The sequence below is a fragment of the Carcharodon carcharias genome, chromosome 4 (genome assembly GCF_017639515.1).
Source record: "Carcharodon carcharias isolate sCarCar2 chromosome 4, sCarCar2.pri, whole genome shotgun sequence".
In the NCBI taxonomy this organism is placed as follows: Eukaryota; Metazoa; Chordata; class Chondrichthyes; order Lamniformes; family Lamnidae; genus Carcharodon; species Carcharodon carcharias.
In genome coordinates, this window is record NC_054470.1 from 105,380,078 (window position 1) to 105,400,989 (window position 20,912).

General features: G+C 43.5%; 1 protein-coding gene across 3 annotated transcripts in view; it reads left to right on the top strand.

The window, feature by feature from the left end:
- The window catches only part of LOC121277075 (phospholipid-transporting ATPase ABCA1-like), a 164,167-nt gene that overhangs the window by 47,826 nt on the left and 95,429 nt on the right, over nucleotides 1–20,912 (top strand). For 2 of the 3 annotated variants that reach the window (XM_041186029.1, XM_041186030.1), the window contains one exon: nucleotides 17,833–17,954. In XM_041186029.1, coding sequence (XP_041041963.1) covers nucleotides 17,833–17,954 — 122 coding nt within the window. Of the gene's footprint in view, nucleotides 1–14,011; nucleotides 14,031–17,832; nucleotides 17,955–20,912 lie in introns of those variants that run through there. The other variant, XM_041186031.1, reaches the window with a different exon arrangement.

Here is a 20,912-nt window from a genome sequence, read left to right on the forward strand (position 1 = left end):
CTTATTTCAGATTTCCAGCAGCCGCAGTATTTTGCTTTTATCTGAAGTTTTATAATGTTGGGTTATAACTTTTAGCTTACCCTGCTCTATAATGTTAGTTGTAGAAAGCCAATAGATGATGTCTATGGTAGTGGTGGTGTGTTACAGTTCACTCAGGGAGATCAAGTTGCTGTGGCAACATATACTTTTACATGCATTTTGTAGTCTGGCTGTATAGATAGTGATGGTAGAGGTTCTGACCTTCCATCCAACACATGGCTTACCAGGAATCTCTCCTGCTCACTATTGACATTCTTGTAAGGATTTGCAGGTTGATACTCAACATTTTTGACTGCACTATAAGCACACCTTCCTTGGCCATCAAGTCGTGGGATAGGACTCAAACCCAGAGCTTCTGACTCAGAGACAAGGATACTACCGACTGCCATAAGACCTCTGGCTGATGGTTATAGCGGTGTACTAATGCAGTGTTTAATAGATTTACTTGGAGGGGTGATGCTCCTTCGTCACAATATTGTTTCCAGTATATCAGCTTATAAGAGAATTTTGAATATACTCCATATATATTATGGAGGACCTGTAATCACTATTAAGGAGTTACCAAAATGTATAGGCCTTCAACTAACATCTCAGAGGTAACATCATTTGAGTGTTAAGGCATCCTTTGTGATTAATAGTGTCCATTATAGTTTATATAGCAACATTGGGCTGAATTTTAGTTCCAGGGCCTCGATCCTGACACCAAGCTGAGTCGTGTTCGAAAACCTGGAGGCGGCCATTATGGGTCCCCGGAAGAGATTTTTCTGGAGGTGGCCATTTAGAGGCTACCTCCAGGATCTCCGTCCAATTACGGACGGCGGGCTGGCTCCGCCGCTGGGAGGACCAATGGGACCAACTGAGGTTTTGGATAGCCAGCAGCCCCAGGGGTGTGGTGGGTCCTGCCACTGGAGGTGGGTGAACAAAAGGGCGTCTCAAGGTTTAGGTGTCTGAAGACCTATAAATGATACAAAATATAATGTGAACACAGCAACCAGTTCAGCGTGGTGTAAGAGGAGCCGCTCCACAGGATGGCCTGTGGCTACAGCCCAGAGGATCCATGCTGGGTTGCTGCGCAGGATGCACCTCTGGCCCCATCCCACCCTGGCCTTCTGCTAAGACTACCATTTCATCTATGGACTCCAGTCACGTCTGGACTACATATGAAGAATGCCCTCAATTGCTACACGTTAATTGGCCTAATTGACTACCTGTCAATGACAGCCGGTAGCCATCTTGCCCCTAAGTAACCGCCTCCCTAAATATAGGTAGGAGGTGGAAACATGCAGGCAGACCGCCATGTCAGCGCATAGTGAGAAATTGCCGGCATGTCCGCCTCCAAACCCGCCCCTGCCTTGGCATGAAAATTCTGCCCATAGAGTGCACTGAATTGAAAGTGGAGAGCCTTGAATATGGATTTCATCCCACACTTGAAGAGTACCACACAACTGAATATTATGTTGGTTGCGTTTGAGTTATTTGTTGTGAAATCAATACTGTATAGTCAACAGCATACAATTGAAAATATTTTGTATCAAGCCAACCTTATGGCCTGAATTTTATGTTTGTTGTGCGGACACGTGGCAGTCATGATGCATCGTAAAATGGTGCGTGATGACGTTGGGACGGCTTCCCATGAGGATGCTTCTGGGAGCCAGGGAGTCCAGGGAGGCCCTGATTCAGAGGACTTTCCAGTAGGTCTCAGTAGTTAGGAGTCCAAAAGATCGCAAACAGACCGCCACCTTACTGCTCGGGGCTTCTGAGGCCCTCCCGGCACCATCTGCTCCTGTCCCTCCCTCTGAAATAAACTTTGCCAGCCCCAGTCAGTGTGTTAGATACGAGTTCCAGGCCTCCCTAATAATTACATAAGCACAATAAGACTATTTGACATGATGTCACATTTCAATAGCAATTTGTGACACACGTGACAATGAGAAATGATTCACCTGTGAAACCCCTTCTGTGAGTATAATGGCTTAAGTTTCTGCTTATGAGTGCTACGTCTTGGTGCTTCCCCCTGGCTGCATTGGAGGCAGGCTGTTGACTCCAATGCCCCGTCGGCCTTGATATCTTTGCCAGCCGTCCTCTGGCCGCTGAATTCATTTACGGGATGTGGGCGTCGCTGGCTAGGCCAACATTTATTGCCCATCCCTAATTACTCTTGAGGAGGTGGTGGTGAGCTGCCTGTGTGGGACCCAACTGGGCATCCTCAGCCATCGCGGTCTCTTCATATGAGATGGTCACTGGCAAAAGGGTGGAGGAGCTACTACCATCATCAGGAGTGCTCTGAGAGGAGCCCCCAGATGCATGGAGCTGCAGGTCGTTTTCCAACATCAGGTTTTTTTGAACCTCCTTGCTCATCAGAGATGGACAGGATGCCAGCAGAGTCAGTAGATGCCTCATCCATCACTCACATTAGCATTAACCTGCCAGTGTGTGGGCTTGCCGGTCTGAACACAACCCCAGAAACCCCTGACTGAGTCCCTGAAGTTACCGCTGCATGAGAGTTGCCACTCTCTCTATGGAGGATGCTGTGCATTCAGAGCTCTGGGTGAATGCAGTGCTCACACTCCACATGGACTCCTCCAACGCTGAGGCCATGGCGTGCAGACCCTCGGGGATCTCTGGTAGATATTCCCATGCATCCCACTGGACATCCAGCATTTGCCACCTAACAGCCAACTCCAGAGGCTCATCATCTGCCTGGGGCATAGCACAGTCCAGGTCTCCAACAATCCTCCAATTGTTGGCACCCTGGGGACTCTGTGCCCCTGCCAGCTCCTCAAGCAAGTGTGACGTGCAACCCCCAGCGTGCACTGCCTTCTGCTCTGGATGCTCGTGTCCACTGACATGCTGTATCTACTTAGCACATGTTGCAGAGAGAGGATGTGACACTGCACATCTGGCTATAGATCATCCCCTGATGTCAAAGGTGGGTCCTCCAGGTCCTTCTTTGGTCTGGAAGATGTTCCATCTGTGGGAGGGAAAGCATATGTAATTCTCGAACAGCATTAACGGTTCAGAGTGCATGCATTCTGGTAGCTTCTCAGAACGGATATCTGGCTGAGCAAAGACTTCTGAATGGATGAATCTAGGGGAGCAGTGGATTTCACATGTCACTCTTACAACCACTGCCCTACATCGCTCATGCCCTACCCCAATCTCTTCCTTATTCACTGGACTCTTACCCTCCTCCGAATCCCCTGCTTCTCTGCAACAAATGGACCTGGCTCCACATTCACAAGCTATCTCCAGGGTCTGCCTGCCTTAGCAACGACAGATTAAGGACACCACTGCCCATTCATCCTTACTCCTGTGCATTGTGATTCCTTTCCTACTGTGAGGACAATAGTGCTTTCATTAGTCCCCCTCTACATGCCAGAACATACCAGCCTCCCTACCAAATTCCTAGGTTTAGGTGCCCATCACAAGGTATCACATTCACCCTTACATACATGCCAGCCATCCTGTCTACTCACATGCAGTCTTTTAAGGGCACAGGAAGGTGTGCCAAATGGAGCCCAGGCAAAACAGTGACCACCAAGTTGGACTTTTACTTGTAATGTGTGTGTGTGTTTTTTAAATTGGAGAATACTTTGTTTTTCTATACTGGACATTTTTTATATAAATAAAAATAATTAAAATTTTACACCTGGGAGTCCCAACAAATGCTGCCACACACAAAAAAGCATCTCTCCACAGTTATATGGGGACTCGATACTTACCCTGGCAGAGCGCAGAAGGTCATTAAACCTCTTCCTGCAGTATATCCAGGTCCTTCTGACTACATTGTGGCTATTGACCAGAATTACCGCCTCCGTCTATGGCTTCTTAGTTACAAGTGGAGGCCTACCCTTTCTGTCTCGCAGCAGCAATATCACCCAATGCTCACAGCCTCCAGTGGAACCAGCAGATAGTCACCTGAAAAGTTAGGGGGGGGCCGCTTGGCTCCAGCCATTTCCAACACAGCTGACATGGGTCCCGGGTCCAGAAGATGTTGCTAGTGTTCCAGCCATCCTTTCCTGCACAGTACATCGACATGGTTGTCTGCCCCTTTAAAGATTACAGCACCTCTCTGAAGCAGGTCATCAATGCATAACAGCCTTCCGGGAGCTCCTTTTAAACTCCCTGCCCCCCCACCCCTCCCCTGCTGAGCCTCTCTGAGTGTATGTTTCACGCTGGCCGGCAGTTAATTGGCCAGTCCATGTGTAATCGCTTTTGGGAGTCAATCATGGGCAGGAAAAGGTATCACATCCACTTCTGGCCCCATTGAATGCACTCGCCTGACAACCCTAAAATTCAGGCCTATGTTAAAATAGAGAGGAACATTGCTTGGAATGAGGACCAGGTCTCTTTAAGAGTAAGTACATTGACCCTTGTAAACGATAGCTCTTTATGATTAAGGTTATGCAACAGCTTCTAATTTGGAAAGTGTTAATTTGAGTTCTGAATCAACCTGTTGACATCAAACATTGGATCAAATCAATTAATCAGCTGAGTGCTTATGCCTGATCTGGTAAACCAAAATAATTGGTTTGTTTGTCCCATGCGCTAAACTCTTAAACTATAAATATTTTCTTTTTTTTAATTAATACTAAATCAGCTGTTTTGAAGTTGCATCCCTTCTAGGCCATATATATATATCTATATATATATATATATATATATATGTATGTGTGTATCTTGCTTCTTCCCTTGCCTTTACATTGCCCCAAAAATTCTTACAACCAATGAAATGCAATCATAAGCATTATAACATAATAAATAGGAACAGGAATAGACCATTCGGCCCCTCTGGCCTGCTCCGACGTTCAATAAGATCATGGCTGATGTTCTTGTGTTTCAATTTCCACATTCCCATCTAACCCTGATAACCTTGAATCTATCTACCTCTGCCTTAAAACTATTCAATGACCCTGCCTCCGTTGTTAATGTTGAAAAACACTACAGCTATTTTGCACACAACAAGTTCTCACTAATAACAAGTGAATGAATTGCATGATGAACTGTTTTGATTGTAGTTATTGAGGGAAGAATGTTGGCCAGGACACTAAGAGAATTCCCTGCTCATCCTCGAATAGTGCTGTGGAATCTTTTACATGCATGTGAATAGGGAGACAGGGCCTTCATTTTAAAATCTCATTCAAAAGGCATCACCTTTGACAATACTGCATCCCCTCACTACTGCTTTGGATTGGTTAGATCATCCAGTGCTTCTGGGCATGGACCCAAAAACTCCTATCACATTTCCCTCCTTAATGGGGAAAGACCAGAGAGATTGGGGAGGGAAGGGAAGGGAGAAGAACTATTTATCAGAAAAAAAAATGCTGTTCTATTGAAAACCCAAAGCATTGGGTGGAAATCATTGAGTTTCAGGAGAATTGGAATGGTTACAAATTACATGTTGGCAAGTGGATTTTCTGAATGCTTGGAGAGCATAACAACGCTTGTTTGAACATTCCAAATGTATTAGTGTGTTAGATTCTGCAATGCTGTTTTGCAGTGCTTCAAGCAAACATTTCCCAACAGCTCCCAAGAATGGGAACTTTACTACTCCTAAAGGTGCAATTAATTTCTCCCAACTATATTCACTCTTTTTAAAAAAAGGCTTTTCTTGCTTCTTTGTCGAGTATTGTCCATTGGCTTTGTGCTCTGCAGAATCACTGACAGGTCTCCATTGACCTATAGCCTGAACGCTTCCTTTGTCACAATGTTGACTTGCAGAATAGCTGTGACTGCTCTTTTCCTCTTGTCTATTGTGCGAAGCTGAGAGGAAGCAAAAATTCAAAAACAAAATGTGGGAACCAGAAGAAGTCACTCAAAGTATAAAACCTTGCTGCCCTTGCACAGGTTCGACTGCATTGCTACATGTTTTCAAGCATTTCTGACTTTCCATATACTGTTTATTTTAATATCATGAGTTTAAATTACATAAACAAATGCAGCCCCAGGCACAACGTAGGCTCCCATACACAGACACACATAGGGGAGAATTTTCTCCCCATTGTGGGTGCTGAGCGGGAGCGGGCGCAGGTGGGCACGCAGCCGATAGCTGCCCCCAGTTGCATGCATGCAAAAGAGCGCAGAAATCTCCCTGAGGCGGGAGATTATTTTTAATAATATTAAAACTTCAAAAAAAAATGGAAAAAATTATTCAAACATGTCCCTTCATGTGACAGTGTCTCATGAGCTGAAACATGTCAATGAATTTTAATTAAAAAATTTATTGGATTTGCAAACACTTCATGAAACTTCATCCCACATGTGGATGAGGTTTCATGAGAATGCGAAGGCCGCCTGGGCTCTTCGCCTGCCTGCCAACTTTAAGGTTGGACGGGCAGCTCTGTTAATTCTTTTAATTGGTTGTTAAATGGCCTTAATAGGCCTTTGACAGTTCGGCGGGCATGCAGCCAGCTCTGATGCACACCCGCCGAACTGAAGATCGGAATGACGTGTGGTGACATCAGGATGCACGCCTGCGTCATTTTACGCGCCGGCGAGTGGGGCCAACCCCCACATGCCAACCAGAAGATTTAGGCCATATTATATAGTTATGACCACAGCCGATGTTAATTACTGCGCAAAAAAAATCCCAGAGGAAAACTTGACTTACGGGCCATGTCTTTTTTTTTGCACTCTGAAAATGATAAGAAGACATACTGATCTCAGCAGCAAGAAGTCCAGTAACACTTTTGGGAATTTAAAAATTATAAATAAAAATTTTATTAACAAGAATAAAAGAAAACTCAAGCACACAAGATTGCAATTACACAGTTAAACTAGGCTTACAAAACATTCCCCCAAAACGGCTCTCTACTTTGTCAGACCCACAAATAAACACCTTCCAGGCAACACTTCCTTATAGATGTTTAAGAGTAAAAATCCAGTAATATTACTCAAGGTAAACCGCTGTAACTTTAATAAAGACATACTACATGACCCGTAATTCTCTTCCACACTCTGCTGTGGAAATCCAAACTTCAGAATAAAACTGCTTTTTGTAGCCCATGACTTTTTGGCTTGCCTGGATGACTGCTTCAAACCTGCACTTGCTACCAGCTCCAGCAGCTCCCAGCTCAGCTCCAGCTCAACAACAGCTACCCTAAGCTCTGCACTGTGACTCTAAAATACCTTTTCCCCCTTTCATCTCAGGTTCATTGTTCTCATACCTCTTTGAAATTCAAATCCTTCCAGATATAAAATTTTTCATGTCTTTCTTTTGTCTTTGCTTTCGGGTCAATACATTATAATATACCCTCTTCTGTTTACCTGTGGAACTCCTGCAAGATACAAAAATAGTTTTTGTCACCTCTGACTTCCCTTTGATATTCAGACAAACTCAACATATCTTAAAATGCAAATGTTAGATCTAAGTTATTCACTTGTACCTTAAACTTAATACCTCTATCCTCTTCATGTTTTAAACCCCACAGACAACTTGCCTCCTAGTAATCTCTGCCCAGCTTAATTAAATCATAAACACACACACACACACGCACAGGCACACACAGTCTTCTTCATAGGATGACACAATATTCCCCAAAATATTGAAAAATAACCTCCATTTCTCAATATTTATATATAAATATATATATAACACACATACTTACACAAAGCGCCTTGCACTTTCAGAAAGGGGCTTACTGGGATTTTCAAGAGGACCCTATTTCCAAAACTGTATTTTCCCATATCCCGTGTATTTCCCACTTATTAATACAAAATAGAGGAACTGATGCTTCAGTTATACAGAACCTTGGTCAGATGCCATCCGGAGTACTGAGTTCAGCTCTGGGTACCGCACCTCAGGAAGGATACATTGACTTTGGAGGGGGTATCTGAATGATGCTGGGGCTTAGAAGGGTTCACTTATAGGTTTCATAAATGAGCCTTGATTTCCCTCGGGATATAGAGGACTCGGGAGTGATCCGATCAATGTTAATATAGTTCTATGGGGTAGGCAAAGAGAAACTATTTCCTCTGTTGGGAGAACCAAGACAGGGGGATATGATATTAAAATTAATGCCAGGCTATTTAGAAGGGAAATTGGGAAGCACTTTTCACACAAAAGCTACAGGAAGTCTAATTCTCTCCTCCAAGATGCCGTAGGTGCTAGATTTTGTTGAGTAAGGGCAGAAAGGGGTGAAATTTTACTGCCCTGCTGTGGCTGTGCTGGGGCTGGAAAATATGGTGAGCCATTCAAAAGTCCATTGTCTTCGAGGGGACTGGAAAATCCCACCAGTGGGAAGCGCTGTAAAATTCTGCCCAAGTGATATGGAACTAATTTGGGTAAGTAAAGTTGAGCTACACGTCAACCATGGTCTAACTGAATGACAAAGTAAACTTGAGGGACTGAATGGTTGGTTCCCATTCCTTTGGCTCAAAATCATGCAAAGACATGCATTTCTCATACTAAGCAGATACTGCTCAAAATCAGTGTAGCTCTTCATTGACAACAGGTATATGTATTGAATCAATAATCAGGCTATAGGTAGGAAACCACAAAATTTGCGCACAAGTAAAACATGCCCATATATGGATCGAAGTTAATCTTTCTTCTGGACGTGGGAAGGTCAAGTGGACATTACCACTGTTCTGGATAGTTTGCAGGTAGGCAGGCTCTGCCTATCTGGCAGCATCGGCGGAGAAGAAAAGAGTTGACATTTCGAGTCCTCATGACCCTTCGACAGAACTTGAGTTCGAGTCCAAGAAAGAGTTGAAATATAAGCTGGTTTAAGGTGTGTGGGGGGCGTGGAGAGAGAGAGAGAGAGAAGTGGAGGGGGGGGTGTGGTTGTAGGGACAAACAAGCAGTGATAGAAGCAGATCATCAAAAGATGTCAACAACAATAGAACAAAAGAACACATAGGTGTTAAAGTTGGTGATATTATCTAAACGAATGTGCTAATTAAGAATAGATGGTAGGGCACTCAAGGTATAGCTCTAGTTGGGGTGGAGGGAGCATAAAAGATTTTAAAATATTTAAAAATAATGGAAATAGGTGGGAAAAGAAAAATCTATATAATTTATTGAAACAAAAAGGAAGGGGGAAACAGAAAGGGGGTGGGGATGGAGGAGGGAGCTCAAGACCTGAAGTTGTTGAATTCAATATTCAGTCCGGAAGGCTGTGAAGTGCCTAGTCGGAAGATGAGGTGTTGTTCCTCCAGTTTGCGTTGGGCTTCACTGGAACAATGCAGCAAACCACGGACAGACATGTGGGCAAGAGAGCAGGGTGGATTGTTAAAATGGCAAGCGACAGAGAGGTTTGGGTCATTCTTGTGGACAGACCGCAGGTGTTCTGCAAAGCCGTCGCCCAGTTTACGTTTGGTCTCTCCAATGTAGAGGAGACCACATTGGGAGCAACGAATGCAGTAGACTAAGTTGGGGGAAATGCAAGTGAAATGTTGCTTCACTTGAAAGGAGTGTTTGGGCCCTTGGACGGTTTGGAGAGAGGAAGTGAAGGGGCAGGTGTTGCATCTTTTGTGTGGGCATGGGGTGGTGCCATAGGAGGGGGTTGATGAGTAGGGGGTGATGGAGGGGTGGACCAGGGTGTCCCGGAGGGAGTGATCCCTATGGAATGCCGATAGTGGGGGTGAAGGGAAGATGTGTTTGGTGGTGGCATCATGCTGGAGTTGGCGGAAATGGCGGAGGAAGATCCTTTGAATGCGGAGGCTGGTGGGGTGATAAGTGAGAATGACCCAAACCTCCCTGTCGCTTGCCATTTTAACACTCCACCCTGCTCTCTTGCCCACATGTCTGTCCTTGGCTTGCTGCATTGTTCCAGTGAAGCCCAACGCAAACTGGAGGAACAACACCTCATCTTCCGACTAGGCACTTTACAGCCTTCCGGACTGAATATTGAATTCAACAACTTTAGGTCTTGAGCTGCCTCCTCCATCCCCACCCCCTTTCTGTTTCCCCCTTCCTTTTTTTTCAATAAATTATATAGATTTTTCTTTTCCCACCTATTTCCATTATTTTTAAATATTTTAAAATCTTTTATGCTCCCTCCACCTCCACTGGAGCTATACCTTGAGTGCCCTACCATCCATTCTTAATTAGCACATTCGTTTAGATAATATCACCAACTTTAACACCTATGTGTTCTTTTGTTCTATTGTTGTTGACATCTTTTGATGATCTGCTTCTATCACTGCTTGTTTGTCCCTACAACCACACCCCCCCACTTCTCTCTCTCTCTCTCTCTCTCCGCCCCCCCCCACACACACCTTAAACCAGCTTATATTTCAACTCTTTCTTGGACTCGAACTCAAGTTCTGTCGAAGGGTCATGAGGACTCGAAACGTCAACTCTTTTCTTCTCCGCCAATGCTGCCAGACCTGCTGAGTTTTTCCAGGTAATTCTGTTTTTGTTTTGGATTTCCAGCATCCGCAGTTTTTTTGTTTTTAGGCCCTGCCGGGTCTTGGATCAACCGGCAACCGCTTGCCTTGGGGATCTTTGATGGTGCCTGCAAATTCACTGTTTGCAGACCCAAAAACCTGACATGTCACTTTGTCACACAGTCTCCCATTGAACAAGGGCCTATACAATGTAAGGTGCACTACTTGAATTTTTTTAAACGAGAGCGAAAAACTGTAAGACAAATTATTGATGTTAAGCATGGCTTTGGCCGCTTGGGTCCCAAGAGACTTGAGCACATAATCCAGGCTGACACGCCAGTGCAGTACCGAGGGAGTGCTGCGCTGTCAGAGATGCCATACTTTGGATGAAATGTTAAACCAATACCCCATCATCTTTCTCAAGTGGGTGTAAAATTTCTCACAGCACCATTTTGAACAAGAGAAGGGGAGTTCACCTGGTAGCCTGGCCAAGAGTCATCCGGAACCAACATTCACTAGAGCAGAAAATCTGGCCGTTGTTGCATAGCTTTTTGTGGGAGCTTGTGTGCAAATTGGCTGTGACCTGTACTACATTACAACAGTGACTACACTTTAAACGTACTTCACTGCCAGTAACAGTGCCTACAAATACAAATCATTTTTGTCACAATTGTAAATAGAGCAGGATGAGTTGACATAATTGGTGAGAAAGGCATGGCAGAGACTTAAATCTGCAGCAGTCCTCATGCTTGTTGCAGGACAATATTCCTCTGATAATCTAAGGGGGTTGGTTAGATCGGAACTCTCTGTTTCTGTTTCCATCAAGCTATAGCTGGGAAGTTTCCAGCATATGGTAACATGAATCTGTAAGCGACGGAAAAGAAGCCCCCCCAACCCACTTAATTCCGAGAAGGAGAAAACAGTTTGGATCAGTTCTCTTATTTCCCAGTTTTTATTCTTGATCTCTTGATTCATGGTCAAATTGTCCCTTATTTCTTTTTCATAAAAGTGGGTCACCCGGGGCCAAATTTAGTGGAGTTGCCAAGGGCCGTTTATAAGTGGTTGTTGCTGTTTAGATACTGAGAGAAAGAGCAGAGTTTCATTCCAAGCACAGCAATTTGGCAACTGGAAAAATTCCTATTGTTTTATGGGTTGATTTTCTAAACCAAAAACACATGTGATGTTACTTTAATCAAGAATTATATAATTTTTCCATTTCCATCTATCTTCTGTGCTTTTCTGTTGGACTCGCACTTAGTTGAATTCACTAAGCTTAACTCGTTTCCCTTCAGTTCAACTGTTTGTGGTGGTGGATCATTTCAAAATGAAGGGGAATATATTTGGGATTTACAGGGCACCTTTATGAAGCGTCTATGACTGGCCAGAAACCTGCCGTGATAATTTACCTCAAAATTGTCTCGATAGAAGTCTCCACAAATGCGTTGCAAACAAATTGAAAATGGTGACTCCTGTAAAATATGAAAGGTCCTCCACATAAAGTGGGATTTGGAAGGGGCGTGATGGGAGTCTAAGCATTTGTTTGCATATGTTTAGGATCAAGGAGCGTATATGCAAATTTCAGCCCCCAGGAACTGGTTGTGGGGAGACAATAGTGCGGCTGGATTCTGCATGTTTTGAGCAAGGATTGGACTTAATGGGTCAATTGACCTTTTTAAGCTCTACATTTTACTCTTGAGCCTGTATAGATTCTTTTTAAAGTTGTTTACAAGACACTGCAGCAACACTAGAGCCAACATCACTTGAGAAGCATATAAGCCCTACACTATTTGGAAACGTTTCAGAGTTGGAACGGTTACACTTGCACATTGTACAGTGTAGTAATTGTAGCTTCAAGGAATGTAGTGACTGTAGCTTTAATTACTACATTACGCAATTACTACATACAGTGTCTGCATCAAACTCCACCAGCAATTCCCTGAAGACTTCTTCAAGCCTGGGCTCCTACCTCACTCTAGAGGCGAAGCTATTGTGAGCCCACAATAAGACTATCAAATGCAATATATCCCCTCCCCATGAGGCAATACTAGGGAGCCAGGACCCACACTGCTTTATTACGGTAAAAAGAACACCCTTTAATGGTTAAAGCAAAAACTGTGGATGCTGGAAATCCAAAACAAAAACAGAAACAGAAATACCTGGAAAAACTCACTAGGTCTGGCAGCATCAGTGGAGAAGAGCACAGTTGGCGTTTCGAGTCCTCATGTTTGTTGAAGGGTCATGAGGACTCGAAACGTCAACTGTGCTCTTTTCCGCCGATGCTGCCAGACCTGCTGAGTTTTTCCAGGTATTTTTTACCCTTTAATGGTTCTTTTTAATTCAAACATTGACAGAATTTTATCTTTTGTGATACAGCTGCACACAATTGTGTAATCAGTCTGCCAGTGTTTTAAGGCTGAGATCACAGAGGCTGGGGACGATTGTGAAGATTGCTGACTGTACTCCCTCTAACACGTGCCTATGCATGAAGTTGATGAGCTCATGATCTCAGCTGACTCGTGCGCTCAGCAGAAAGGGATCATTTGCTTGATTGGTGCTTTATGAGAATAAATGAAACTTTGCGGAGTTGGGGAGGCCATTCAGTCCATTGTGCCTGTGCTGGCTGTCCAAAAGCACATTCGTGTTTCGTCCCACATCCCCGTTTATTTTTTTGTCTGTGAACCTGTAAGTTCCTCATGCTCAGGTACTTGTCCAACTCCCTTTTAAAATTATTTATGGAACTTGCCAGCTATGGCAGTACAAGCCAATGCCTCATCTGTCATGGTTAGTCAGGAAATGTTAAAACTTCCAAGGGAATTACTTGACTAAGAGGAAGTTGATCTCATGTTTAGGAAGATGCTAAAGATCTCAAGAAACATTCTTCCCTTGACCACCCAAATGAATATGGACTAGCTAGTCATTCATCTGATTGTTTATGGAAGATTGCTAATGCAGAGTAGTTGTATTCTGGGATATTTGACCTGGTAAGGTGTAAGCAAATATCATTATTAGTAAGCAATATACTACTGGCTCCTCCACATGAAGTGGGGTTTCTTCCAGGGACAGTTCTATGTTTATTGCGCTATATAAGTTAAGTAACTTTTGTTCTTTCTTTGAGGGCTTGAACAGACTGGAGAGAATTGTATTCCAAATAGGGTTGGCAACCCCCCAGGATTGGTTCGGAGTTTCCAGCAATTGAAGACCAATCTCCGGGATACTGTTGCCTGCAATCCTGGAGAATAAAATCATTGGGGCATTAAAAAAGATATAATTTCTTATGTCATTTTCTTTGAGCATTTCACTTTATCAGATATAAAAATATTGATAATTGGGGGGAAAAGTGCTGTTTGGCTAACGGCCAAGAATCATCCAATTGGTTAATGAGTCTTTTTGTTTTCCAATTGGTGTAGGAAGACAATATGTCACAAGGTTAGATGTATTGGCTGACTAATGGCTGGAGTCTGAGGGCAGGTCATATGATGAAACCTGTATGAACACATTCAATCACAGTTGGCAAGCTTAATTCCAGATGCCTATTATCAGATGACTATACAGCTTGAGCATATTTTTCAAGGTAGGGGACCTGACACAGAATTCTCAACTGCTGGGAGCGTGAATCGGAAAATCAGATGAGGGAGTTAGAGATGCCAAGGGAACACAGGGTAAGTACTAAAGGGTGGGATAGGGTGTAAAAGAGAAGGTCTTAATTGACAAAAGGGATGATGGTGCAAGGCAAAAGGAAGTGAAAATGGGGCAAATATGGAAACAAAGGATTAACATAGAGGTGGTGTAAGCTGTTACTGTAGAATAGCAGAGGGGGAGTGAAATATGGAAAATATGGCAAAGTGGAGGAGGCTTCCATTGCCCACGAATGTGGAGGAGGAAAGGGAGGTAGTACCTAGGTAGGCAAATATTAGAGGTTGCAAGGTCAGGAGCAGTGGGCAAGTTCTCTCTTAATTTGAAGTGTATTGGGATGTTTTACTGTGTTAAACAAATGCAAAATGCTATTGTAAACAGATGAGGTAGCAACATTCAAATTTCTTTGTCATCACTAATGGCTTCTGGTTTGTATGATGATCCTTGAAGAAAGCTTTAACACTGTTTTGAACATCATGCAGTGCCTTTGTAAACAGTTAAAGTTCGAGAGAGCTTCTGCCACCTTGGCTGGGAAGCTGTCATGCGGATAACAAAAGAGCATTTTCAGTCCAGTTGATTGGCAGCAAACTGAAGTGACTCAGATCGCAAGACAGGCTCCATCCGCCAGGCAAAAGAACAAAGCTGGCGTGTAATCTGATAGCAGCAAATATAGGCTGGAGAGCAATGACCGACAGTAACCTCCTTCCTCCTTCATGCAGCCTGACGCTGGGGAATGAGCAATGTTGCTTTTTTCAATCAGCTGAGCTGCCAGACTTGGGCGTGTTGCCAAACTCTGCACTTCGCAGCAACACAAAAGAAGTGCTGACTGGCTGAAGAAGTTGTGTTCCAGCGATACGGCAAATGGTGCCCTTTATTTCTTCACAAATTCTCCTGAGCTGGAGTGCCCGGATCTATTTATAAAACATCAACATGTATTTTTTTATTTTACATGAAGCCTCCGTTTCCTTCATTCTACTGGTGGTGGCTGGTGGCGGCTATGCTTTCAGGGGCCTTGGCCCAAGCTGCTATTCCCTCCCTACACTTGACCTCTCTCGCCCTTTAACACTCCATAATACCTCCCTCTTTGCCCAAGCTTTCCATCACCACTTTATAGGAACACAGGAGTAGGCCATTCAGCCCCTCAAGCCTGCTCAACTACTTAACTAGATCATAGCTGACCTTCTACTTCAGTGTCATTTTCCCCACGCTATCCCCGCATTACTCATGTGGCTCAGGGTCGATTATTTTCTCATAACAATCCAGTGAGGCGCCTTGCAACATTTTCATTACATTAAAGGCACTATATAAATTCAAACTGTTATTATTACAGGTCCTGTAAGAAGTGGAGTGAAGCCCTTTCAGAATGTCAGAAGCAGATGGAGAGCTGTTTTTTCACGTTTGAGTGCTATTTGCACCAGTTGCCAAATGGCTGGGAGTTGGGATGTTGTTATTCTGTGCTCTATCTCCTGTCTGATACCCTCCACCCATTTACTGACAGGCGAAACCTTTCAAAGCATTTGGTGTGGTTACTTTGTTCTGAGGTAATCTAAAGTCTGGGATTATCATGCATGCAAAAAGTGTACAATTGTGTGTGTGTGTGTGTGTGTGTGTGTGTGTGTGTGTGTGGCCATTCTGAATGAAACCCTCACTCACTCAATGATAATTAGAGTGCTTTTAAGCAGTGCAACAGTCACAAAAAAGAACTCCTGGGGGCAGTTTTGTATCCTTCCTTGCTGCCGATCAGTTTCGGAAGTTTGAGACCTTTTCTAAAGCAGGAATTTGTAATGTCCTTCATAAAATCAGCACCAACCCTGCAAGCGTGTGCAGGCTGTGGGGTTACTGTCGGTCAGCTCACAAGTCAAGACAAGTCACTGGAATGCCTCATGCGTGTATCTCCTCTGAATATTAACTAGACTCTGTTGGAGCCTAAGCTTTGGATTTAGACAGCGTGTGAACTATATTAACCCTGCAAAATTATTCAACGAATATGCACTTACCTCATTAGTTGGCATTTTGTCAGGGATTTTTTTAATGTTCCTTCTTTATTTGGTGGAAGTTCAGCTGCATTGGAGTATAATGAGTTTTTTTTTAAAAATGTGCCAATCTTTATTATTAACAATTCCCTTGACCAAAGTCTCAGAATAGATTAAGGTGCATATGTTTATTGGAAAGGGCTGAAGGAGGGAGTCAATGAGCAGCAGCTGCATTTTGTAAACATATTTGACATAAGTATTTAGCCGTAAGAAAAGACTAGGTGCTATAAAGGATCTCCATGAATTAATTTTGCGGTTTCAGAGATTGCCTACAAACCAGAAAGAAAGAGCTTACCCTTTGTTTAATGACTTTCACATCCTCAGAATATCCCAAATCACACAGAGCTAGGAGTGGGGCTTGATTTTCAGACCCCCTCCGAGGGTCGGGAACAGAGTTGGGTGCTAAGAATAGTACTGCCAGCCAGCGTGCCTGTTCCCCGACTCCATGGTGCTACCGAGCCATTTTTCCTGAGGCAGGATAGGGGCACGGCAGGGCTACTCACTGCTACGTGGCGGGTGGCCTATTCAGGCATGCTCACTTGGCCTTCAGGTTGCCAGCCAGTTTAGCTGCCTGGAGGCAGCCGCTCGGCAGCAGACTGGAGGACAATGCTCCAGATGTGCTTAGAGGATCTCCCGAGCTGACAGCCTGAGTGCAAGCAGCTCTGCAGGCTGCCCTATGGAGAGCTTCCTCTGTTCTGCTGCACACACTGGTGGGCCTGACTGCAAAAGCCATTTTTTAATGTAAATTTGTGGGGAGGGTGAGGGTGGAGGGCTTATTTTGAAGTGCCCTCTCCCTCACCTACCTTTCATTGCATCCTGCTGTTTCTTTCCAGCTGGAAGGCCTTCTATTGGTCCTCCAGCTTCACAAGCCTGCCCTCCCATCCCTAATTGGACTGGCAAGCCTTCCTTCTGATCATTAATTGGCCAATCGGGGGAAAGTCACAACGAGCAACTGTTCCACATACACTGCGCGCTTCTGACCCCCATTTGAGCCTGATTCCGGGGTTCTGAAGCCGGCAGTGAAAATGCAACCTCAAATTCCATCCGAAGTTGTAATTTGCAGTTGTAGTGTAGCTTAACGCAAACAGCAATGAGATTTTAGAATCATAGAACACAGGCAGAGAACACTCAGTCCATTGTGCCTCTGCTGTCTCTCTGAAAGAGCTGGGATTGAATTCCACTCAAAAACAGAATTACCTGGAAAAACTCAGCAGGTCTGGCAGCATCGGTGGAGAAGAAAAGAGTTGAAGTTTCGAGTGCTCATGACCCTTCAACAGAACTCCACTTCCCTGCTCTTACCCTGACCCTGCAACTTTTTTTTTGTTGTAAAGTATATATCTAATTCTCTGTTCAATCTGCTCCTCCCGTTCTTTCAAGGGATGCATTCCAGATATTAAAAACAAGTCAGTTTATCCATTTTTGAGGGTTTTGAATGTGAGATAATTGTTGGCCAGTTCAGCAGTGGAATTCTCTTTGAATCGTGCCATGGGATCTTCTTTATATCAACCCGAACAGGCAGTTGAGACCTTTCAGCATAACATCTCATCAGATGAACAGCACGTTTGACAGTGCAGGGCTCCCCCAGTAGTGCACTGAATTGTCAACCCACAGCCTTCAGACCAAGGGGTGAGATTGCTACCATTGAGACCAGATGCTCCGTTAGGTTTTTCTGTTGATGGATGCGTTTTTTTTTCCGATGGACGTGTGGTTTCGTCTGACGCTACCACATGTTGATTGTAACGCCTGGCCCAGATCAAGTTATTTGCTTACTAACGACATCATCTTTTGTATGTAGATCTCAGACTCCAGGACTTCTTAATTGAGAATGAGACGCTGTCGGAATTTCTGTATCAAGACATGTCGTTTGACCATTATACAGTGAATGAGATCCTGGATGCTGATGTAAATTTTGGAAAGGTAAGAAAATGGACGTCAGAGAGGTGCAATAATCCCAGCTTCAGCATGCTACGTACCACCAATCAGAAAACCTTGTGTCTGCTTGCACTTCCTGCCAGCTTTTTCCTGTTATCAATTTCCTGTGCTCACGCTTATAATGGAAATTGCTTATGTAAACTTGTCACACAATAATTACATCCTCCTGATAGTGAGGCTGCTGTAGTAGAATTACAGTGTGACAAGTTTACATATAGTTTCCTACACCATTGCAGCCACAGGAATTTATAAAAGAGACATGTAAATAAGGACAGATAGGGGGATAGCAGCCAATTTATTTGGGTGTCAAAAAGGAAAAAAAAACATACTGATTTAAATATTGGACTGCCTGAGCCCTCTGTGCAGCACTAAACTTGCCATTCTATAGATGTCCTGGTTGTACATGCAACACATGCATTAAGCTCCTGGAATCTGCTATTTAGGGATTTAACACCGTAAGGACTGCTTTGCAAAATTAGACACCAATGAGCAGGGCAGGCATCTGCCCAGTCAGGATCCTTCAGTGGCCCCTCATGGGGCCCTTTCTGAGGAGCAAGGGGGCTCCTTCGCCCTCCCTCATCTTCTGACTCCATCGTCCTAACTATTACCCCTCCTCTTCCCAATTGACCATTACAACCCCACTTCTAAAATGATGCCCATGAGGTAAGTGGCCAAAACCCAGTTCCTGGAGAAGGAAATATAGTAGCACGACCAGCCTAGCAGCTCACTCAGATGAGGCCCTAGGCCTAATATCAGGCTTTTCTGTGAATGCATGCAGTGCTAATGCCGTGCCGTGTCTAGGCCTAAGAGCCAGAATAATTCCGAGCCTGGGTCAATTGAAGATTTAAAAACTGAGATGGATAGATTGTTGTTAGATGAGGGTATCAAGATTTACGGAATAAAGGCTGGTAAATGGAATTAAGATAGAGATCAGGCTATTCCTTTTTTGAAGGCTGGACAAAGAGCAACTATTCATTCTGTTTCACTTATCCCTCCACCCTCTAACCCTGCTTCATTAATCTTGACTTAAAATCATTCAGAATAACTATGTAATTGTTAGTAGCTGTGATCATTACTCGCTGTATAATCTTATTGCCCCTTTTTCATCATGTTGCACCCAAATTCATTTGCCACTGTTATAGAGATTATAACTCTGATTTAAAATAGTCTTTTTTAAATATATAATGTACAGAAGATTATAATATCTAGAATGAGGTGCTTCCATTTAATCCACTTGTATTATTTTCCTTTTTCAAGATTTACTGCACCACAAGGCAGTTTAAAAATTTTTTTCATGGGATGTGAGTGTTGATAGCAGGGTCAGCATTTATTGCCCATCCTTAATTTCCCTTAAGAAGGTGATGGTGAGCCGTCTTCTGGAACAGCTGTAGTCCTTGGAGGTACTCCCCACAGTGTTTCTAGTGATGTAATATGCCTTTAAGAGATAGGAACATGCCATCATTAGAAGGGAAGTGTGTCATGTGATCCAGTCTCAGTGTCACTTTGGCCTGTGAGTAGAGCACATGGCACACAGGCCATAGTGAAATCGATACTGAATCATGTGACACACTTCCCTTCTAGTGATAGCATGCTCCTATCCCTTAAAGGTATATTACAACAGTTCGGTGGGGAGTTTAATCCAGCGACAATGAAGGAACAGTGATATATTTCCAAATCAGGATGGTGGGAACTTGCATGTGGTATTCCCATGAATCTGCTGTCCTAGGCAACAATGGTTGAGGGTTTGAGAGGTGAAGATATGCATGTGTAAGCAAGGTATAAATTGAATTATCTTTCCACCACCCTCTAATGAAATGCAAGAGAAAGAGTTTACATTTATATAACGCCTTTCACAACCTCAGAACACCACAAAGCACTTTGCAGCCAAATTAAGTAATTTTTCAAAGAGTAATTTGTAATTTGCACAGAGTCAGGTCTCCCATACAGCAACAGGTGATCCATCTTTATTTTATTGTTGGTCTTGGTTGAAGGTTGAACGACGGTCAGGATACGATTATTGTTCTTTTCAGAAAATGCTTCAAAATCCTTCACGTCAATGTGAGAAGATAAATAAGTCCATTGTTTACATCTCACCTGACAGTGGCACACACTCCCAATCTGCATGGAAGCATCAGCTTAGATTGTGATTTCAAGTCTTTGAGAGAGGCTTGAGCCCACCACCTTCCGATGAGATGTTAAATCGAGACCCCATCTGTCCTCCAGGCAGATGTTGCAGATCCCATGAGCAGGGGAGTTATCTATGATGTCTGGCCAATATTTATCTCTTAAAGAACACCACACAAACAGATTATTAGTTCATCAACAAATTATTGCCCGTGGGACCTTGCTATACGCAAATTAGCTGTTATATTTCCGACATTACAATAGATACAACACTAACAACATACTTCATTGGCTGTGAAAGTACTTTGGGACTTCCTGTGGTCACAAAAGGCACTATATAAATGCAAAACTTTCTTTTAAGAACACTGTCACCTGAGCCAAGCCTGTCACCATTACAAGTGAACCCTAATAAAGAGATAACTATTTTGTTATGAGAGATCCTGCTTGGAGCAGAATTTATATACACTGCAGTTCAAAGCAGCTAATGCCAACTCGAAGATCAAGAGATCATTTAAAACATCCAATCAACAACTCATTGCGCGTTTTATATATGCACATCAACTATTGGACAAAATAACAGTATAAATATTGGTTAACTGTCTTTAACATTCAGCCACCCCATGTGAAATATGGAGATAAATTAATTCTATTCTGTATTCACATTACTATCAAAAATATTATGGTTGTGTAAGGTACTCTCCAGTGTAATGGATGGGGAATGACTCTTTGCTTGGATTAGCTATAAATTTATGTGAAGTCGGCTATATACTTTTTCTATGACTTTTCTGGGAATAACTTTAAGGCTGTAATCTAATTTTC